Raw genomic sequence first — 21,211 nt, forward strand, 5'->3', positions numbered from 1 at the left:
AGTGTGAAAGGTTTTGATTCATACTTGAAAATGTACTTATTTCCAAAATAAAATAACCTTTTTTTCCCACTATAAAGCGGCTATTGTAGCTATGGCTAGATATAATGAGAGATTTAATATATATAATTTCTTTCTCTTATGTAGCTACAGTAACACAAAACAAAGATTCTTCTCAAATGACCTTTATCAAGTTTATACATAAATATTGTCAATCATTCAATGATGAAAGGACATTTTAAAACCTGTACTGTCATTTAAATAGAAATAAGAAAGACTTTTTTTTTTTTTTCTTGCAAGGACTATCTGGTAAGACATCTGAGCACATGGGCTTGTAACTGACTCTGTACTTTGCTTTTATGCCAATAGTTTGAGCTGATAGTTTAGGTTGATTTTCTACCTAAAGCAAGAATAAAAAAGTTAAAAAAAGTCCACATTCTTTTCTAATACTAATCATTTAATGCTTAGACTAATGAATTGATTCAAACATTTTAAAATATTTTGTTTTGAAAAAATTACAGATTCATAGAAAGTTGCAAAGATATTACAGAGAGGTCTCATTTTCACCTAATTCAGTTTCTCCCCATACTTATATCTTAAGTAATTATAGTATAATATCAAAAGAAGGAAATTGACATTGGTTATAATGTATATGTATTAGTTCTATGTCTTTTATCACATTTGCAGACTCACACAACCACCAAGATACAAAACTAACCCATTCCCACAAAGATCTCCCTATTATTACCTCTTTATAGTCACATCTACTCCCACTTCCCTGCTCCCCCAGCATTCCTAACCCATGGTAACCACTAATTTGTTTTCCATCTCAGTAATTTTGTCCTTTCAAGGACATCGCATCGATGTACTCAGATCTTTTGACATGGGCTTTTTCTTCACTTGGCATAACGTCCTTGAAATCCATCCAAATTGTTGCATGTATCAACAATTCATTCCTCTTTATTATGGAGCAATATTCCATGATATGGATGTACCACAGTTTGTTTAAATATCCTCCTACTTTAAGAAATTTTGTTTACTTATAGCTTTAAGCTTTTATAACTAAAGCCATTATGAACAACCATGTACAATTCTTTGTGTGGACCTAAGTTTTCATTCCTCTGAGATAAATGCCCAGGAATGAGATTTATTGGCCATATAAGTATATGTTTATTCCTTTAAGAAACTGCTGCGGCTGGGTGCAGTGGCTTACGCCTGTAATCTCAGTACTTTGGGAGGCCGAGGTGGGTGGATCACCTGAGAGCAGGAGTTCGAGACCAGCCTGGCCAACATGGTGAACTCCATCTCTACTAAAAATACAAAAATTAGTCAGGCATGGTGGCAGGTGCCTGTAATCCCCGCTACTAGGGAGGCTGAGGTAGCAGAATCACCTGAACCAGGGAGGCAGAGGTTGCAATGAGCCGAGATTGCACCACTGCACTTCAGCCTGGTTGAAAAAGCAAGACTCTAACTCAAAAATAAATTAAGAAAAAAAAAGAAAAAGAAAAAGAAACTGCTGCACTACTTTTCAGAGTGTCTGTACATTTCTTCAAGCGATGTATGAGAGAGATAATTCCTGTGTATGCTTACCAACATTTGGTATTGTCAGTAGTTTTAAGCTATTCTCATATGTATGTAGTGATACTGATTGTGGTCTTCATTTGCAGTTTTTAATCACTAGTGATGAACATTTTTGCATGTGCTTATTTGTCATCTATATATCCTCTTTGGCCTGCTCATGTCTCTTGCTCATTTTCTAGCTAGAATTTTTGTTTTGTTGTTATTGTTGAGTTTTGAGACTTCTTTAAATATTCTAAATGAATCATCTGTAAGATATACGGTTCCCAAATATTTTCTCCCAGTGTGTAGATTGTCTTTTCATCCTCTTAACAAGGTCCTTCAGAGTAAGTTTTAAATTTTGATGAAGTGTCGTTTACCAATTCTGTTTTTATGGCTTTTTTGAAGTCAAGCACTCTTTATCAAGCCCTAGAGCTTAAAGATTTTATTTTTCTTCTGAAAGATTTATAGGACTTTTTATCCTACCACTTTTTAAATCATAATTTTAAAAACCATAAAATTTGCCATGGTTAAGATGAACTGTTTTCAAGTGTACTGTTTAGTAATGTTAAGTATATTTGCATTGTTGTGAAACAGATCTCCAGAACATTTTCTTGCAGAACTTAAACTCTATACCCATTAACCAATTACTCTTCTTCCCTCCCCCATCCCCTAGTTACCATTATTCTACTTTATATTTCTATAAATTTGATGACTTTAGATATTTCATATAAGTGGAACCATACAGATTTTTTTGTGACTCGCTTATTTCACCAAGCATAGTGTCCTGCAGGTTCATCCATGTTGTAGCATGTGACAGGATTCCCTCCACTTTAAAGACTGAATAATGTTCCATTGTATGAATATACCACATTTTGCTTATCCACTCATCTGTCAATGACATTTGGACATTTGCATTGCTTCCACCTCTTGGCTTTGTGAGAAGTGCTTCTATAAACATGGGTGGAACAGGTTTATAGTTTGCTTTATAATTAAATCTATAATCCAGTTTGAGATGATTTTTGGCTAACGTGTGAGATTTAAGGTGAGGGTCATCTTTCTGGATATACAATTTTTCCAGCAACATTTGTTGAAAAGACTCTTTGGCAATACTTGCGTGGAACTATTTCTGGTTTCTTTTTCTATTTCATTGATCTGTTTTTCATCCTTCAGCTAGTACCACACAGTCTTGATTAAGGTAGTTACATAATAACTCTTAAAATAAGATGAAGTGATTTCTCCAACTTCATTTCTATTTTTCAAAAATTGTTTCAGCTCTTCTATTTCCTTTTCCTTTCCTAATAAATTTTAAAATAACTTTAGTTTTGTCTTTAAAAATTCTTGCTAAAATTTTTATAATAATTGCATAAAATATGTGTATTACCTTGGGAAGAAATGACATTTTTACTCTGTTGAGTGTTCCAATCCATGAACACTGGATGTCTATTTATTTAAACCTTCTTTCTTTCATGACTGTTTTGTAGTTTACATCATAGCAGTCCTGTACATATTTTGTTAGATTTCCACCTAAGTACTTCAGTTTTTTAAAAAGATTATAAGTAGTATTGTATTCTTAATTTTAGTTTCCACAGGGCCATTGCTTTCATGTAGGAATACAATTAATTTTGTATGTTTTACTTGGAACTTTTGGCATCGCTGAACTCATCCGTTCTGGGAGTATTTTTATAGGTCCCTTATTTTTTTTGTAGACCATTGTGGCATCTGCAAGTAGGGACAGCTTTATATTTTCCTTTCTAATTGATATCTTTTATTTCCTTTTCTTACCCTATTGAGCTTCCTAGAACTTCCTGTAATATGTTGACTAGCAGTGGGACTGGGAAACACCACTGCAGTGTTCTCATCTTAAGAGGAAAGCATTCTACTTTCACCACTAAGTAAGATATTAGCTATAAGATTTTTGTAAATTTTCTTCATCAAGTTGAGGGTGTTTCTTTTCCTTATTTTCTGGGCTTTTTATCATAAATGAGTGTCAAATTTTGTCAAATGCTTATTTTGCCTCAATTGATATGACAGTGTGATTTATCTCCTTTACATTGGTAATATGGTGAATTACAATAATTGTTTTGAAATATTGGACCAATTTTACATCTCTAGGATGAACTCCAAATGGGCATTATGTATAACTGTTTATGTATTGCTGAATGCTATTTTCTAATAATTCATAAATGATTTTTGCCGTATATTCATGAGAGATATTAGTTAATAGTTTTCTTCATTTTGTACTTTTATTTGGGTATAAAAGTAATATTGGTTTCATAAAATGATTTGCAAAATGTTTCCCCCTTTCATTTTCTGGAAGAAATTGTGCAGATCTTGTGTTATTTCTTTTTTAAATGTTTAATGGTATTCTCCTGTGAACCGATCTGGACTCAGATATTTCTTTTTTAGTAGTTTTTAAATGATGAATTTAATTTCCTTAATAGTTGTAGAGATATGCAATTATCTTTTGCATACTGAATGATCCTTGGTCGTTTATGTGGTAATTGTATAGCCCATTTCATCTAAATTGTCAAATTTATGTGTGTAGAGTTGTTCATACCATTTCTTTATTATCCTTTTGATATCTATAGGGTCTATAATTATATTGCCTATTTCATTTCTGATATTGGTAATTTGTCTCTCTCTGTCTCTTTTTTTGCTCTGTCAGTTTTGTTGGAGCTTTGCCAATTTTATTGTTATTTCTAAAGAACCATCTTTTTGTTTCATTGATTTTCCCTGCTGTTTGTGTATTTAATTTCATTGACTTCTGCTCTTATATTCATAATTCTCTTCCTCTAGCTTGCTTTGGATTTTGTTCTTCATTTGCTAGTTTTTTGGTGTGGGAGCTTAGGTGGATTTGAGGCTCTTTCTCTTTTTTAACATAAGAATTTAACACTATAAATGTCAGCACTGCTTTAGCTGCATGCCCAAATTTTTGATGTGTTAAATTTTCATTTTCTTTCTGTCCCATTTACTTTTAAAATTTCCCCTAAGACTTCATCCTTGACTCAAGAGTTATTTACAGGTGTTTCTTTTAACACCCAAGTGTGGATATATTTCTGTTATCTCTATTACTAATGTATAGTTTGATTCCATTTTTGTCAGACAACATACTCTATGATTTCAATTCTTTTATATTTTTTGGTGTTAAAGTCCAGGATATAGTCTAGCTTGGTAAATGTTCTATATATATGTGTGTATTCTGCTGTTTTTAGTATTCTAAACATATAAATTGGATGATGTTCATTGATGGTGTTGTTTTATATACTTGCTCTGTTCCTGTCTAGTTGTTCTAACAGTTGTTGGAAGAGGCTTGTTGATGTCTCCAAACATAATTGTAAATTTGTCTATTTATTATTTCAGTTCTATCAGTTTTTGCTGATAGTCTACCACATATTTTGTAACTCTATTGTTTAGTCTATATTTTCTTGGTGGGTTCTTTTATTATTATGTAATGTCCCTTTTTGTTCCTGGTAATTTTCTTTGCTCTGACATCCATTTTATCAGATATCAATATAGTCACTCTTGCTTGCTTTTGATTAATGCTTATATGGCAAATACATTTCCATCCTTTTACATTCAACCTACCTATATTGTTCCATTTGAACTGAGTTTCTTGTAGGCAGCATACAGTAGGGTTCTTTTTCATCCACTCTAACAATCTCTGTCTTATTGGTATAAGAAGCCTATTTAGATTTAGTGTAATTATTAATTTATTAGAACCTAAGTCTACCATTACTTTTATTTTCCATTTCTTCTGTTTTTCCTTACTGTTTTCCCTTCATTCCTGTGAGTTGCTAGAACTATTTTTAGAATTCCATTTTGATTTATCCATAGTAATTTCATTATATTTCTTTTATAGCTTTCTTAGTGGTTGTTCTGGGTATTATATAACTGATTATGTAACTTTAAATATAATTTGTTACAATTTATTGATATTAAAATTTTACCAATTTGAGTGAAGCTTAAAAACCTTACCTACTTTTACGTCCCTTTATCTTGCTCCTTTATAAGTATCTTCAATACATCCTTTACATTTACATTACATTGAGAACCAGATCAGTGTTGTAACTTCTGCTTTAATAGTTAAAAATTATAGAGAAAAATCAAGAAGGAAAGAATGTCTACTATATTTGATGCTTCTACTCCCTCAAGAAAATGTTATTTCTCCCTTCCTGATGTTCCCCAAATCCTTCTTTTATGATTCCCTGCCTCTTTGAAGAACCTTCTTTAACCATTCTTTTAAGGTAGGTCTGCCAGTTTCTTAGTTGTTTTCATTAAGGATATCCTGATTTCTATTTCATTATACAGAGATTCTTTCATCAGATATAGAACTTTGGACTGCCTACTCTACTTTTCTAGGAGCATTTGGAAAATGTGATACTTCTTTTGTCTTCCATAGTTTCTGATGTGAAATCCACTGTCATTCATTTGGTTTTCCCCAGTAGGTGAGGTGTTGTTTCTCTATCTCCGCTTTTAAGGTTCTCTGTCTTTAGTTTTCACAATTTTGATTATGATGTGTTTTGACCTGGATTTCATTCAGTTTATTCTGTTTGGGGTTTGCTCAGTTTCTTCAATGTGTAGGTTAATGGCATTTGTTAAAGTTGGGGAAATTTTCAATCATTATTACTTTGAATATCTTTTCAGCCCAACATTTTATCCTCTCCTTCTGCAATACCAATCATACAAATGGTATATATCATTTGTTACAAGTCTCACAGGGCCTGAGGCTCTGTGCATTTTGCATTTTTTTTCCAGTCTATATTACCTCTGTTATTCAGAATGGATAATCTTTATTTTCTTTATTTCTTACATCATCTATTTGTTTTCTGTCACTTTCTATTTGCTGAGGTTATTTTTCATTTGTTCCTAGCTGCTCATGATGCATTTTGATGATGGCTGCTTTAAATAATTGTTAGATAATTCTAACATTTGATTCATTTTGGTTTTGGCATCTATTGGTTTTTTTCTTAATCAAGTTGAGAATTTCATGACTCTTGGTATGTTTTTTATTGAAACCTAATATTTTAGATATTATGAGATTCTAGATCTTATCTAAATCAGTTTAGTAGACCTCCTCTGACACCACATTACTGGGGAAAGAGATACTCACTTCACCTTATTACTGTCAGGTAGAGTTAGAAATCTAAATTCCTCATTTTGCCTCCATTAAAAATCCAGGGTAAGAGGGGTACCTGTTTCCTCCACATCCAGAGTGGGAGTTCAGGCTTCTTAATAGGAATGAAAGGGGTTCCTTATCACCAGTTCAGGTGACAGTCTTGGCTCCCAGCTCCCTACTTGGGGAGCCTTTGCTGCTGGAGGTGGAGGTGGGGCCACAGTAGCTGTGTAAGTCAGAATCTTTTACTGTTTGTTTTATAAGACCTAATGTTGTTAGCTGTGCTTACCAGGAGGAGTGGGGGAAAGCATATCTACTCGATCTTTCCAGAAGTTGATCTCCCAATAATTGTTTTCTAATGCAGTCACCAAAAAAACACAATTACTCACTTCCTTTAAACTGGCCTCACATGCTTTAGAACACAAACACTTATTTACCAGTCATTAATCATTTTAGCATATAATTATTTCAAATAAGAGTCAAATAAAATACAAAGTGAAATATTGTATATTCCCCCTAATATTTTTTCCCCTTAACTGTTAGAAACATTAAAATGCCCTACTTGGAATATTGATTCTCTTTTGTAGTAGTAGACATGTTCATAGAATATAAATTTTGAAATATTTTGCAAGCATTTGTGCTGAATCAACCTAAACTAACATGGTAAAATTATTAAAAAAAAAAATTACCCAGAACAGCGGGAGTCTGGCAATATGGCCAAATAGGAAGAGCTTTGGTCTGCAGCTCCCAACGAGATTGATGCAGAAGGTGGGTGATTTCTGCATTTCCAACTGAGTAACATGGTTCATCTCATTGGGACTGGTTGGACTGTGTTTGTATCCCAAGAAGGGCGAGGTGAAGCAGCGTGGGGCATCACCTCACCTGGGAAGTGCAAGGTGTCGAGGAACCCCCTCTCCTAGCCAAGGGAAGCCATTAAGGACTGTACTGAGCACTCTGGCCCAGATACTGCATTATTACCACAGTCTTCGCAACCCGCAGACCAGGAGATTACCTCCGGTGCCTACACCACCAGGGCCCCTGGGTTTCCAACACAAAACTGGGTGGCTGTTTGGGCAGACACCGAGCTAGCCGCAGGAGTTTATTTCTCATACCCCAGTGGCACCTGGAAAGCCAGCAAGACAGAACCGTCCACTCCGCTGGCAAGGGAGCTGAAGCCAGGGAGCCAAGTCCTCTGGCTCGGCGAGTCCCACCCCCACGGAGCCCAGCAAGCTAAGATCCACTGGCTTGAAAGTCTCGCGGGCAGCACAACACAAGTCTGAGCTCGACCTGGGACACTGGAGCTTGGTGGGGGGAGGGGCATCCACCATTGCTGAGGCTTGAGTAGGCAGTTTTCCCTCACAGTGTAAACAAAGCCACCAGGAAGTTCAAACTGGGTGGAGCCCACCGCAGCTCAGCAAGTCCTCTGAGGCCAGACTGCATCCTCTACATTCCCTCTCTGAAAAGAAGGCAGCAGCCCCAGTCAGCGTCTTATAGATAAAACCCCCACCTCCCTGGGACAGAGCAACTCTGGGAAGGGGCAGTTGCAGGCGCAGCTTCAGCTGACTTAAACGTCCCTGCCTGCTAGCTCTGAAGAGAGCAGCAGATCTACCAACAAAGTGTTCAACCTCTGATAAGGGACAGACTGCCTCCTGATTGGGAGACACTTCCCGGTAGGGGCCGACAGACACCTCATACAGGAGAGCTCTGGCTGGTATCTGGTGGGTGCCCCTCTGGGACGAAGCTTCCAAAGGAAGGAACAGTTAGCAATCTTTGCTTTTCTGCAGCCTCCAACGGTGATACCCAGGCAAACAGGGTCTGGAGTTGACCTTGAGCAAACTCCAGCAGACCTGCCGCAGAGGGGCCTGACTGTTAGAAGGAAAACTAACAAACAGAAAGGAATAGTATTAACATCAACAAAAAGGACGTCCACTCAGAGACACCATCCGAAGGTCACCGACTTCAAAGACCAAAGGTAGATAAAATCCGGGAAGGACAAAAAGGCTGAATATTCCAAAAATCTGAATGCCTCTTCTCCTTCAAAGGATAATAACTCCTCACCAGCAAAGGAACAAAACTGGATGAAGACTGAGTTTGACGAATTAGTAGAAGTAGGTTTCAGAAGGTGAGTAATAACAAACTCCTCCGAGCTAAAGGAGCATGTTCTAACCCAATGCAAGGAAGCTAAGAACCTTGAAAAAAGGCTAGATGAATTGTTAACTAAAATAAACAGTTTAGAGAAGAACATAAATGACCTGAAGGAGATGAAAAACACAGCATGAGAACTTCGTGGAGCATACACAAGTATCAGTAGCCAAATCAATCAAGTGGAAGAAAGGATAACAGAAATTGAAGATCAATTCAATGAAATAAAGTGAGAAGACAAGATTAAACACACTGAAAAGAACAAAGCCTCCAAGAAATATGGGACTATGTGAAAAGACCAAATCTACGTTTGATTGTTGTACCTGAAAGTGATGGGGAGAATGGAACCAAGTTAGAAAATACTCTTCAGGATATTATCCAGGAGAACTTCCCCAACCTAGAAAGACAGGTCAACATTAAAATTCAGGAAATACACAGAACACCACAAAGAAAATCCTCGAGAAGAGCAACTCCAAGACCCATACTCATCAGATTTACCAAGGTTGAAATGAAGGAAAAAATATTAAGGCCAGCAGAGAGAAAGGTTGGGCTACCCACAAAGGGAAGCCCATCACACTAACAGCAGATCTCTCAGCAGAAACCCTACAAGCCAGAAGAGAGTGAGGGCCAATATTCAACATTCTTAAAGAAAAGAATTTTCGACCCAGAATTTCATATCCAGCCAAACTAAGCTTCATAAGTGAAGGAGAAATAAAATCATTTACAGACAAGCAAATGCTGAGAGATTTTGTCACCACCAGGCCTGCCTTACAAGAGCTCCTGAAGGAAGCACTAAACATGGAAAGGAACACCTGATACCAGCCACTGGAAAAACATACCAAATTGTAAAGACCACCGATGCTATGAAGAAACTGCATCAACTAACAGGCAAAATAACCAGCTAGCATCATAATGGCAGGATCAGATTGACACATAACAATATTAACCTTCAATGTAAATGGGCTAAATGCCCCAATTAAAAGACACAGACTGACAAACTGGATAAAGAGTCAAGACTCATTGGTGTGCTGTATTCAGGAGAGCTATCTCACATGCAGAGACACACATAGGCTCAAAATCAAGGGATGGAGGAATATTTACCATGCAAATGGAAAGCAAAAAAAAAAAAAAAAAGCAGGGGTTGCAATCCTAGTCTCGATAAAACAGACTTTAAACCAACAAAGATCAAAAGAGGCAAAGAAGGGCACTACATAATGGTAAAGGGATCAATCCAACAAGAAAAGCTAACTATCCTAAATATATATCCTAAATATATATGCACCCAATACAGGGGAATTCAGATTCATAAACCAAGTTCTTAGAGACCTACAAAGAGACTTAGACTCCCACACAATAATAGTGGGAGACTTTAACACCCTACTGTCAATATTAGACAGATCAATGAGACAGAAAATTAACAAGGATATCCAGGACTTGAACCAAGCTCTGGACCAAGCTGACCTAATAGATATCTACAAAACTCTCCACTCAAATCAACAGAGTATACATTCTTCTCAGCACTACATTGCAATTATTCTAAAACTGACCACGTAATTGGAAGTTAAACATTCCTCAGCCAATACCTAAGAACGGAAATCATAACAGTCTCTCAGACCACAGTGCAATCAAACTAGAACTCAGGATTTAGAAACTCACTCAAAACTCCACAATTACATGGACACTGTACAACCTACTCCTGAATGAGTACTGGGTAAATAACAAAATGAAGGCAGAAATAAATATGTTCTTTGAAACCAGTGAGAACAAAGACACAACGTACCAGAATCTCTGGGACACATTTAAAGCAGTGTGGAGAGGGAAATTTATAGCACTAAATGCCCACGAGAGAAAGCAGGAAAGATCTGAAATCAACACCCTAACATCACAATGAAAAGAACTAGAGAACCAAGAGCAAACAAATTCAAAAGCTAGAAGAAGATGAGAAATAACCAAGATCAGAGCAGAACTGAAGGAGAGACATGAAAAACCCTTCAAAAAAATCAATGAATTCAGGAGCTGGTTTTTTGAAAAGGTCAACAAAATTGATAGACCGCTAGCAAGACTAATAAAGAAGAAGAGAGAAGAATCAAATAGATGCAATAGAAAATGATAAAGGGGAAACCACCACCAATCCCAAAGAAATACAAGCTACCATCAGAGCATATTATACACACCTCTATGCAAATAAAGCAGAAAATCTAGAAGAAATGGATAAATTCCGGGACACATACGCCCTCCCAAGACTAAATCAGGAAGAAGTTGAATCCCCGAATAGACCAGTGACAAGTTCTGAAATTGAGGCAGCAATTAATAGCCTACCAACCAAAAAAAGCCCAGGACCAAACAGATTCACAGCCAAATTCTACCAGAGGTACAAAGAGGAACTGATACCATTCCTTCTGAAACTATTCCAAACAATAGAAAAGAAGGAATCCTCCCTAACTCATTTTATGAGACCAGCACAATCCTGATACCAAAACCTGGCAAAGACAAAACAAAAAAGAGAATTTCAGGCCAATATCCCCGATGAACATCTATGAGAAAATCCTTGATAAAATACTGACAAACCGAATCCAGCAGCACATCAAAAAGCTTATCCACCATCAAGTCAGCTTTATCCCTGGGATGCAAGGCTGGTTCAACATATGAAAATCAATAAACATAATCCATCACATAAACAGAATCAATGACAAAAACCACATGATTATCTCAATAGATGCAGAAAAGGTCTTCAACAAAATTCAACACTGCTTCATGCTAAAAACTCTCAATAAACTAGGTACTGATGGAACATATCTCCAAATAATAAGAGCTATTTATGATAAACCCACAGCCAAGATCATACTGAATAGGCAAAAACTGGAAGCATTCCCTTTGAAAACTGGCACAAGAAAAGAATGCCCTCTCATCACTCCTATTCAAAACAGTATTGGAAGATCTGGCCAGGGCAATCAGGCAAGAGAAAGAAAAAAAGGGTATTCAATTAGGAAAAGAGGAAGTCAAATTGTCTCTGTTTGCAGATTACATGATTGTATATTTAGAAAGCCCCATTGTCTCAGCCCAAAATCTCCTTAAGCTGATAAGCAACTTCAGCAAAGGCTGAGGATACAAAGTCAATGTGCAAAAATCACAAGCATTCCTATACACTAATAACAGACAAACAGAGAGCCAAATCATGAGTGAACTCCCATTCACAGTTGCTACAAAGGGAATGAAATACCTAGGAATCCAACTTACAAGGGATGTGAAGGACCTCTTCAAGGAGAACTACAAACCACTGCTCAAGGAAATAAGGAGGACACAAACAAATGGAAAAATATTCCACGCTCATGGACAGGAAGAATCAATATTGTGAAAATGGCCATACTGCCCAAAGTAATTTATAGATTCAATGCTGTCCCCATCAAGCTACCATTGACTTTCTCACAGAATTGGAAAAAAACTACTTTAAATTTCATATGGAATCAAAAAAGAGCCCACATAGCCAAGCCAATCCTAAGCAAAAAGAACAAAGCTGGAGGCATCATGCTACTTGACTTCAAACTATACTACAAGGCTACAGTAACCAAAACAGCATGCTACTGGTACCAAAACAGAGATATAGACCAATGGAACAGAACAGAGGCCTCAGAAATAATGCCACATATCTACAGTCATCAGATCTTTGACAAACCTGACAAAAACAAGAAATGGGGAAAGGATTCCCTATTTTATAAATGGTGTTGGGAAAACTGTCTAGCCATAAGCAGAAAGCTGAAACTGGATCCCTTCCTTACACCTTACACAAAAATTAATTCAAGATGGATTAAAGACTTAAATGTTAGACCTAAAGCCATCAAAGCCCTAGAAGAAAAACTAGGCAATACCATTCAGGACATAGGCATAGGCAAAGATTTCATGACTAAAACACCAAAAGCAATGGCAACAAAAGACAAAATTGACAAATGGGATCTAATTAAACTAAAGAGCTTCTGCACAGCAAAAGAAACTATCATCAGAGTGAACAGGCAACCTACAGCACGGGAGAAAATTTTTGCAATCTATCTATCTGGCAAAGGGCTAATATCCAGAATCCACAAAGAATTTCAACAAATTTACAAGAAAAAAAACAACCCCATCAAAAAGTGGGCAAAGGATATGAACAGACACTTCTCAAAAGAAGACATTTATGCAGCCAAAAGACACATGAAAAAATGCTCATCATCACTGGCCATCAGAGAAATGCAAATCAAAACCACAATGAGATACCACCTCACGCCAGTTAGAATGGCAATCATTAAAAAGTCAGGAAACAACAGGTGCTGGAGAGGATGTGGAGAAATAGGAACACTTTTACACTGTTGGTAGGACTGCAAACTAGTTCAACCATCGTGGAAGTCAGTGTGGCGATTCCTCAGGGATCTAGAACTAGAAATACCATTTGACCCGGCAATCTCATTACTGGGTATATACCCAAAGGATTATAAATCATTCTACTATAAAGACACATGCACATGTATGTTTATTGTGACACTGTTCAGAATAACAAAGACTTGGAACCAACCCAAATGCCCAATGATAGACTGGATAAAGAAAATGTGGCACATACACACCATAGAATACTATACAGCCATAAAAATGGATGAGTTTATATCTTTGCAGGGGCATGGATGACACTGGAAACCATCATTCTCAGCAAACTATCACAAGAACAGAAAACCAAACACTGGCATGTTTTCACCCACAAGTGGGAACTGAACAATGAGAACATACAGACACAGGGAGGGGAATATCACACACCAGGGCCTGTTGCAGGGTGGGAGCTAGGGGACGGATAGCATTAGGAGAAATACCCAACGTATATGATAGGTTGATGGGTGCAGCAAACCACCATGGCACCTATGCCATGTGTATACATGCCATGTATACATGCATAGGTATACACCTATGCCATGTGTATACCTATGCAACAAACCTGCACGTTTTGCACATGTACCCCAGAACTTAAAATATAATGAAAAAAATTTAACCAGAACAACAAGAAAATTTGTTCTCTGCATCATTTTGACTTAAAATATCTATTTTTATGAAGTTCATTACTGCCTTTTAAATTGTTCAAATATATTTTGAGACACTGAAAATTCCTTTCTGAAAGACTTCTGGTTTGATGTGTTAAACTAGAGTCCCAGCTCTAGGTGCACTTTTTCACTGGGCTTGAGAAGGGCATATTGTTCAACATGATTTAAATTACTTGTGAGTACACACAAAGAAAAAAAAAAAACTAGTGTTTTCTGTTTAGTGCCTTTATATTCTCTTTTAAACCACTATTAAAAATAAAAAGCATGACAATGTTTTCCAATACTTAATTTTTTAATTCACAAAGTACTATTTTATTCAATTTAATTGCATATTAGATGTATCTTTTGAGTTACATGCAACAGAAAATGTTTTTTAAACATTCCTATATAGACATTTTCTGTGCTATTTACACAGTACAGAAAGCCCTCAATGAGAATTTAGGCACATATGCTTACAAAGGAAAGCATTATAATTATTAGAAAGTATGTCAAAATAAATCCATGATCCTTGATTTAAATAAAACTAAAGATTATGATCATATTTCTTTAATCGTACAAAGACAGTTAATAAAATGCTACAGTTATAAACATTATGTGCTATGATTGTGCAGCATTAAATAGTATTAAGTTACATATGTAATAAATCTAACATTGTGCTACATTATTTTCTAAATTAAAAATTAAATAGCAAAATCAGTTTTTATAAACAAAGTTTTTGAACATAATAAGCCAACACATAAAAATAATATACATAGTTGTTGCAGGTTAATCATGTGATTAAAAGTAATTTTGACAATGTTATTCATGAATTATTTTCACTGACTTCACAAGCAAATTTTATTGCAAAAGCAAAATCACGCATTCATGAGTCACTGAGAATCACACAGACATTATTATTATGACACATGAATCAGAAGATATGCAAGTCCAAAGAATTCTCCAGTGCATTCCATAGGCCAGCAAAAACATGACTTTCTTTGCCAGCTTCTCTTACAATTTGTGAATCATACTTTTGAATGCCAATAAATCTCAACCTATTAGATGCTTTTGGAAATTAATAAAACTTTAAGCTTACTAAACTGTCTCATTATAGGCAGTTTATAGTGAGACTCACCTGACATTTACTTAAAATGGCTATTTCCCTATGTTTACTAAAAATGGCTATTTCCCTGAAAGTTGATTTTTTTAAATTTTATTATTATTAGACTTTAAGTTTTAAGGTACATGTGCACAATGTGCAGGTTAGTTACATATGTATACATATTTATCATTTACTTGTTGCAGATGCTACTGCTGTGTCTATGGCAGAGTATCCATAATGTACTTAAATTCTCTCTGCAGGCTAAATGTACGACCAGAGAGTATTTTCTGCCTGTTGTCCTGGGGAAATCATAAATAGCACCTTCTTTCACTTTCAGTGGTTGGATGATGAATTTTATGGCCACCCTCCCAATTTATAAGTAAAATTACAAAAAAAAAAAACAAAAAAAAAGAAAGAAAGAGTGCTAAGGCAAATAAATGTGTCTTGATTCCCCAGCACCACTATAGGGATACAAGAGTGGCAAAGCATGGGTTCCATAAAAATTCCATGGAATTTATGATATAACTGACCAGTTGAAAGGAATAAAATTGATATTAAAAAATACAGATTATAGATAATAGCCTCATTTTCTAAGAAGCATGTAATTTGCAGGCCAAAGCTGTTCAACATAGTGGTTAATCCTAGGTTCTTCAGGAGGACTCCATGAATGTGAATCTCAGCTCTAGACACTTATAGGCAGGGTGACTTTAGGCAGCTTACCTAATCTCTCTAAGCTGGAGTTTCCTCATCTATAAAAAAGTAGATATTAACTGTTTTTATAGCATAGGACCATTGTGTAGATAAAACGAACAAAAGATGTCAAAGCATTTTGCACAATGCCCATCATATGCCACGCACTCAATGTCAGTTATTATTATCCTTAGTGAAGCAGAATTCAGTTGGTAAACAGGGCATGTAACTGACCTTCTGGATACAGTGCAGATACATTCCTAAGTATCATTCGAAAGAAAGGCCCATAGTTCCATTTTCTTTTTCTCAATACTAGAGTAGGATAAATTCATGGTTAATTAATAAAAATCGAAATAGACATTACATAAATCTGTATAACTTAAGATTCTAAAATAATTGAGTCATTCTTCCATTTTTCATTCATTCAGTAAGTATTTATTCAGAATATAGTACAAGTAGGTCACTTTGCCTTTAATTAATACTGCAACACATACTTGAACTTATTTCCACCTACAGATGAACAACACTAATGAGGAATAAGTCCCCAATTCTTTGCATAAATTTGTTCGATTAGACAAAATGAAAGAAATGCTTTCAGTGATCAAAACTAAACTATGAAACTGTGAAAATAATTATACCTTTTAAGATTAAATTTTGAATTGGATCTGAGATATTCTGAAGTATGCTGGCAGGGGAAAGTGGAATGAGGTTAGTGGAGTGAACACAAACATCAACTCTCTACCATATGATGTAAAGGAATACAATCGCTAAATTTTGGGGGGAACAGATACAGGGTCTTCCTCTGTCTCCCGGCCTGAAGTGCAGTGGCAATCATAGCTCAGTGCAGCATCAAACTCCTGGGCTCAAGTAATCCTCCTGCCTCAGCCACCCAAGTAGCTGGAGCTACAGGCAAGTACCACGCCTGGCTAATTTCTTTTTTATTTTTTGTAGAGACAGAGTCTTACTATGTTGAGACCAGCCCAGGCTGGTCTCAAGTTCCTATCCTCATGTGATCCATCCTCCTTGGCCTCCCAAAGTTCTGAGATTATAGGTGTGAGCCACCATGCCTGGCCTAAAATTCTTTACATTTAAAAATCAATGCATTTTCTTATTAGAATAAAGGATAAAAATAAGGTTTGCATTTGTACTGTCCATGAAACACGAAGAACAAGGGAAATTTAAATAAGTTGAAAGCAACATAATCTGTGTAATAGTTTAGTAATAGTCTAGGAATTAGAACTCGTTTTGCTCACAAGACACTAATTCATTATTACAGAAAATATGACTGGACCTTTATACTATTCTATGTGTTTTTCAAAGTAAAACAAGCAAATACTGAAGTTATAAAAGCTTATTTTTCTTTATTAGAATATTTTTTTTCAATTCTGATTTGTCACAATTTAGATTGTTTTTCTAAGAATAAGTAGAAATTTATAAAATTTAATTTTTATTTATACATTCATCCATTCAATACACATTTCAAGACATCTGTATTGCACCCTTTCAGTGGTAGTTACAGGACAAAGAAAATAATCCAAGAGAGAGACCAACAAATGTATATTTATAACACAGAATAATAAACACAAATAAATGTGGAGTTACTTAAGCATGTAAGATGGTACCTGCTCTACTAGGTATGGGGGCTTCTCTAAGAAACAAGATCAGATTAAAGTCTTGAAAGATAATCTGGGGTTAGTCAAGCAGGTAGAAGTGTGAAGAGCACTTTCTGAGCGGAATCTCCATGTACCAAGTCTAGTTCAAGAGACTGGATAGAGATTAGCAATTTGGAGAATGCAATATTAAGAAATGGCAAAGGTAAGCCTACAGAGATTCCAAAGTTGCATAGTGAGGTTTGTGTTTGAGAAAGTGGACTCAGGCAGCCATGCAAAAGAGGGATTAATAGAAAAGGAGACTGAGGTAGGAAAATCAAGGCATTAGCTGTTGCAGCTGGTGTGGGCAGAGTTGGGGAGGCAATGGGGTGGATTCATGAGCTATTAAAAAGGTCAAAGGAGCAGGGATTCATGACCCATAAGTATTAATTAATACAGAAGAAGAAAATATCAGAATGAGTTCTAGACCGGGGCCTGAGCAGCTAGATGTTGGGATAATAGCAAAAAGACTGCAAAAGGAGAAGATTTACACTTTGGCAAAAAATGTGTATGAAAGTATCTGGGAATTTTATGCCATCATTAAATCTACTTATTATGCTGAAAATCCTTGTTAGCTGGAAAGACTAAGAGAATTCCCCAAGGTGCCTAATATATAAACTTGGAGTAGTTTTCCTACTTCAGCTTTTATGTGGCTTATTATTTGCAGTCAATTTATAGTTGGTCAGTATTAGTTAATCCATTTATCATCTCTATAAGATTGGTTAATGGAAGCAGATTAAAATCCAACAGTGGTAATTTTCTAGAAGTCCTCTAGAGAGACTACAAAAAGCCAAAAATCAACTTTAATTTTTGAGCACTTTTCCTATTTGAGGTTACTGAAATAAATTGTCTTTGCTAGAAAAAAATAAACAGTATTGCCAATTAAAAATTCAATTTACTATAGAAATATTTCTGATTATTTTACCTTTGGGAAGCAATGCTTCTTGCTTGAAAATTGTATCAGCCTCAATGGTTAGTGGTGGTAAAATGGAAGAATGCATACTGCACATGGGCTACACATTTGTTTCCTTGTGTTCTATATTCCCAGTCACAAATATATTGCTTTGAATTGTATTTAATCAAACAGCAGATTTGACTAATATTTCCCTGAATTCAAATAGTTTAGATTAATTAAGCTAACTGATTGGTTATCTACCATTATATAGATATCACCCAAGTAATGTTGTCAAAATAATAATTAATTAAACTAAAATAAATGTATGGCCCTGAGACCAGAATAAAATGAAAACCAAGAATAAAATAAAGTTTGCCATTACTGGGATGTATTCAAGTTCAGCAAACTTATATGTGTAGTTAAGATGCTTTACAACAAAATATTGCATTTTGTTATAGCAACAAAGTATTGAGCAGCTTCCAAGTCACTACCTTATGTGTATTATTCATACTAGTAATACTGGTAAACATTAGCGATATAATTTTCACTACCAAAATTTTATTATATTTTTCTTAGCCAATACATGGAGCACATTTTTATAAAGTATTTCTTTTCAAATAATTGAATTCCTCTTCCCCAACCTTTAAATCCCCTAGTCGCCAAGAATCTTGGGTTCCACACCACCACTTTTTCCTTCTGTTCTTAAACTTGTTGCCCTATGAGCAGTGGGACACTGCACCCACCAGCTCCAAGGACACATCATGGTCATTTACGTTATCTAGTATCCTGTGGCATGATTTTAGTATTTCATTCAAGCACTGACAACTTTTCATGTCGATTCAGATTTTATAAGATTTGATTACAGTGAGTTTATAAAATATTTCAGTTATATATGCAATAGAAACGAAGTATCCTATTTTTGAAGGTAAGCCTAAGGCATTCACAGCAATAAAAAAGAAGCACTTTAGTACTTCTGGACTTCAGTCAAGGGAATTATTATTGTAAAGCACTAATAATGCAGGTTTAGATATTTAACCAGCCATGGATACCAGGAAGCCAGGTGTTAAATCAAAGACACCAGGAAACCATGAGCCACAAAAGCATCAGTATAGCAGTGTTTTAAGTATTACAACTATACAGACCTGCACCCCAAAACATAAACAATGGTGTACCTTATGAAGTTCAAAACCCTACTTAAAGACTAAGAAGCACTTTAGCCTGGTGGGGAAAGCAGTGGTTATGAGTGGAATAAAGACTGGAAAATTTGCTTTTGTAGTGCAGAGCTTTAGAGCAAGCACAGTTTTATTTATCTGCCTTAAACCAATATTTCCGGATAAAAGGTATGTTTTTACTAATGGAGATTGTAGAATAACTATCATTAGCAAAGGCAGAAAGTATTCATTTCAACTTAGTAAAGACGTATTTTTTCACTATCACAGAAAGATGACCTTTACATAAAAATTGTTACATATACTTCCATAGATACTAATAGTAAGCATGATTTTTTTAAAAAATAACTTTCTAAGACAAATGACAAAGGCTTTTTCATGAATTCTTTGGTTATAAACAGGTTTTGAGTGATTTTTGTTCTATGAAATATTAAGTGATTCTGCTGGTATCTGTTCTGTGTGTCCTTTGAAGACCAGAATATAATTAATTTTATTCTGGTCTAACATATTTATTCTGATTTACATTGCTTTTATGTAACATAATTACAGAAAGAAAATATACCTTTAGATCTGAGATAGCATACATCGTTGATGAAGCTCCTGCTGAGCATGTTGCATAAGCTTTTCATCCTTCTAAAACTAAAAACTCAGAGGCTCTTAACAGGAAGGATAAACAAAGCTGAAATATGAACTCTGTATATCTTCCAATGATTCTTGACATGATGTTTTGTATTCACTGGCCCAGAGACTCCTGAGTTAAATAAAGCATAATCAAATATAATTAGTATGTTCTGGTTATTTTACAGTAACTTACTATCACTTTAGCAAAGCAAAAAATACTGGGAAGTGAGGGATCCAATCTACTGCCAAAACAAAGAGCTCCTACTGTAATGTTGATGAACTAAAAATTTTGAATCTAATCAGCAAAGAAAGTTAGCTTATATGCATAAGTTTACACCCCCAAATATATGGGAGTATATGAAACTAAAATAACAGAAAATCCAGAAAATTTGAGAGGAAAACAAATAAAACTACATGAAAAACTGTAAAAGAAACTAGTCCATGGTGATAAAATAAAATATGTAGTCCATGGTGATAAAATAAAATAAGATAAAATAAAATCTTTTGCACAAAAGATTTACTTCTAGATTGGTTGCTATGTGTCCTCTGGTGGAAAAGGAAAGTATTTATTTTTGTATAACTATACTGTATATTTTCCCCTATAATAGTGTAAACAAGCATATTTGAGCACATCATAAATGACCAGATCTTCTATGGAACTAAAAAAAAGTAACTGATTAATAGATAGCCTATGTATATTGAATTTTACCTTTTATTTGGAATATCATTCAGAAGTAACTTACATTTTTTCTATGCCTGGGGACATTATTTTCTATACCATTGCTATCATCTGATTTCCTGTATAGAAAACAAAAAAGAAAATTACTAAATGCTTATATTATATAAAATTAAATCAGAACATCACTGATATGGCTATCAGGTTAAAATGTAAAATGTCAATACAGACAGAATTCTTTCTTCCTAAAAATGTTTTACTTATAATGTTGAATTTATTTTTATGGCATTGCTTGAAGAGGAGCTGTTACCACAAATGATAGTGACAAAGGCTTGTTGATTTTATGCACAGGGAGAATTGCTTCTCCCCAAGCATAAGTGAGGACTTGGGTGTAAAGACCATAACTTATGTGTGGTTTTGGAAACATGCAAGCTAATAGCCAATTAGGAGGTCAGCCAACATGTGTGATATTGGTGCTATACATTTGTATGCTTATTACACTGAAATAGAGGTTAACAATGGTTCTTTTTCCACCCAAAGTTTATCAGAGCAGGACTACAA

At 35.3% G+C, this 21,211-nt stretch overlaps 1 protein-coding gene across 2 annotated transcripts in view; it reads right to left on the reverse strand.

Annotated features, from left to right (window-relative positions):
• Window positions 1-16,976: 16,976 nt before the first annotated feature.
• The window catches only part of LOC129015764 (embigin-like), a 53,444-nt gene continuing 49,209 nt past the window's right edge, over window positions 16,977-21,211 (reverse strand). The window contains exons 8-9 of one of the 2 annotated variants that reach the window (XM_054454287.2): window positions 20,718-20,772; window positions 16,977-20,104 (exon numbers count right to left, since the gene is read on the reverse strand). In XM_054454287.2, coding sequence (XP_054310262.1) covers window positions 20,087-20,104; window positions 20,718-20,772 — 73 coding nt within the window. In that variant the 3' untranslated portion in view covers window positions 16,977-20,086. The remainder of the gene's footprint in view (window positions 20,105-20,717; window positions 20,773-21,211) is intronic. The other variant, XM_054454297.2, reaches the window with a different exon arrangement.

Source organism: Pongo pygmaeus, chromosome 1 (genome assembly GCF_028885625.2).
Source record: "Pongo pygmaeus isolate AG05252 chromosome 1, NHGRI_mPonPyg2-v2.0_pri, whole genome shotgun sequence".
Taxonomy (NCBI): domain Eukaryota; kingdom Metazoa; phylum Chordata; class Mammalia; order Primates; family Hominidae; genus Pongo; species Pongo pygmaeus.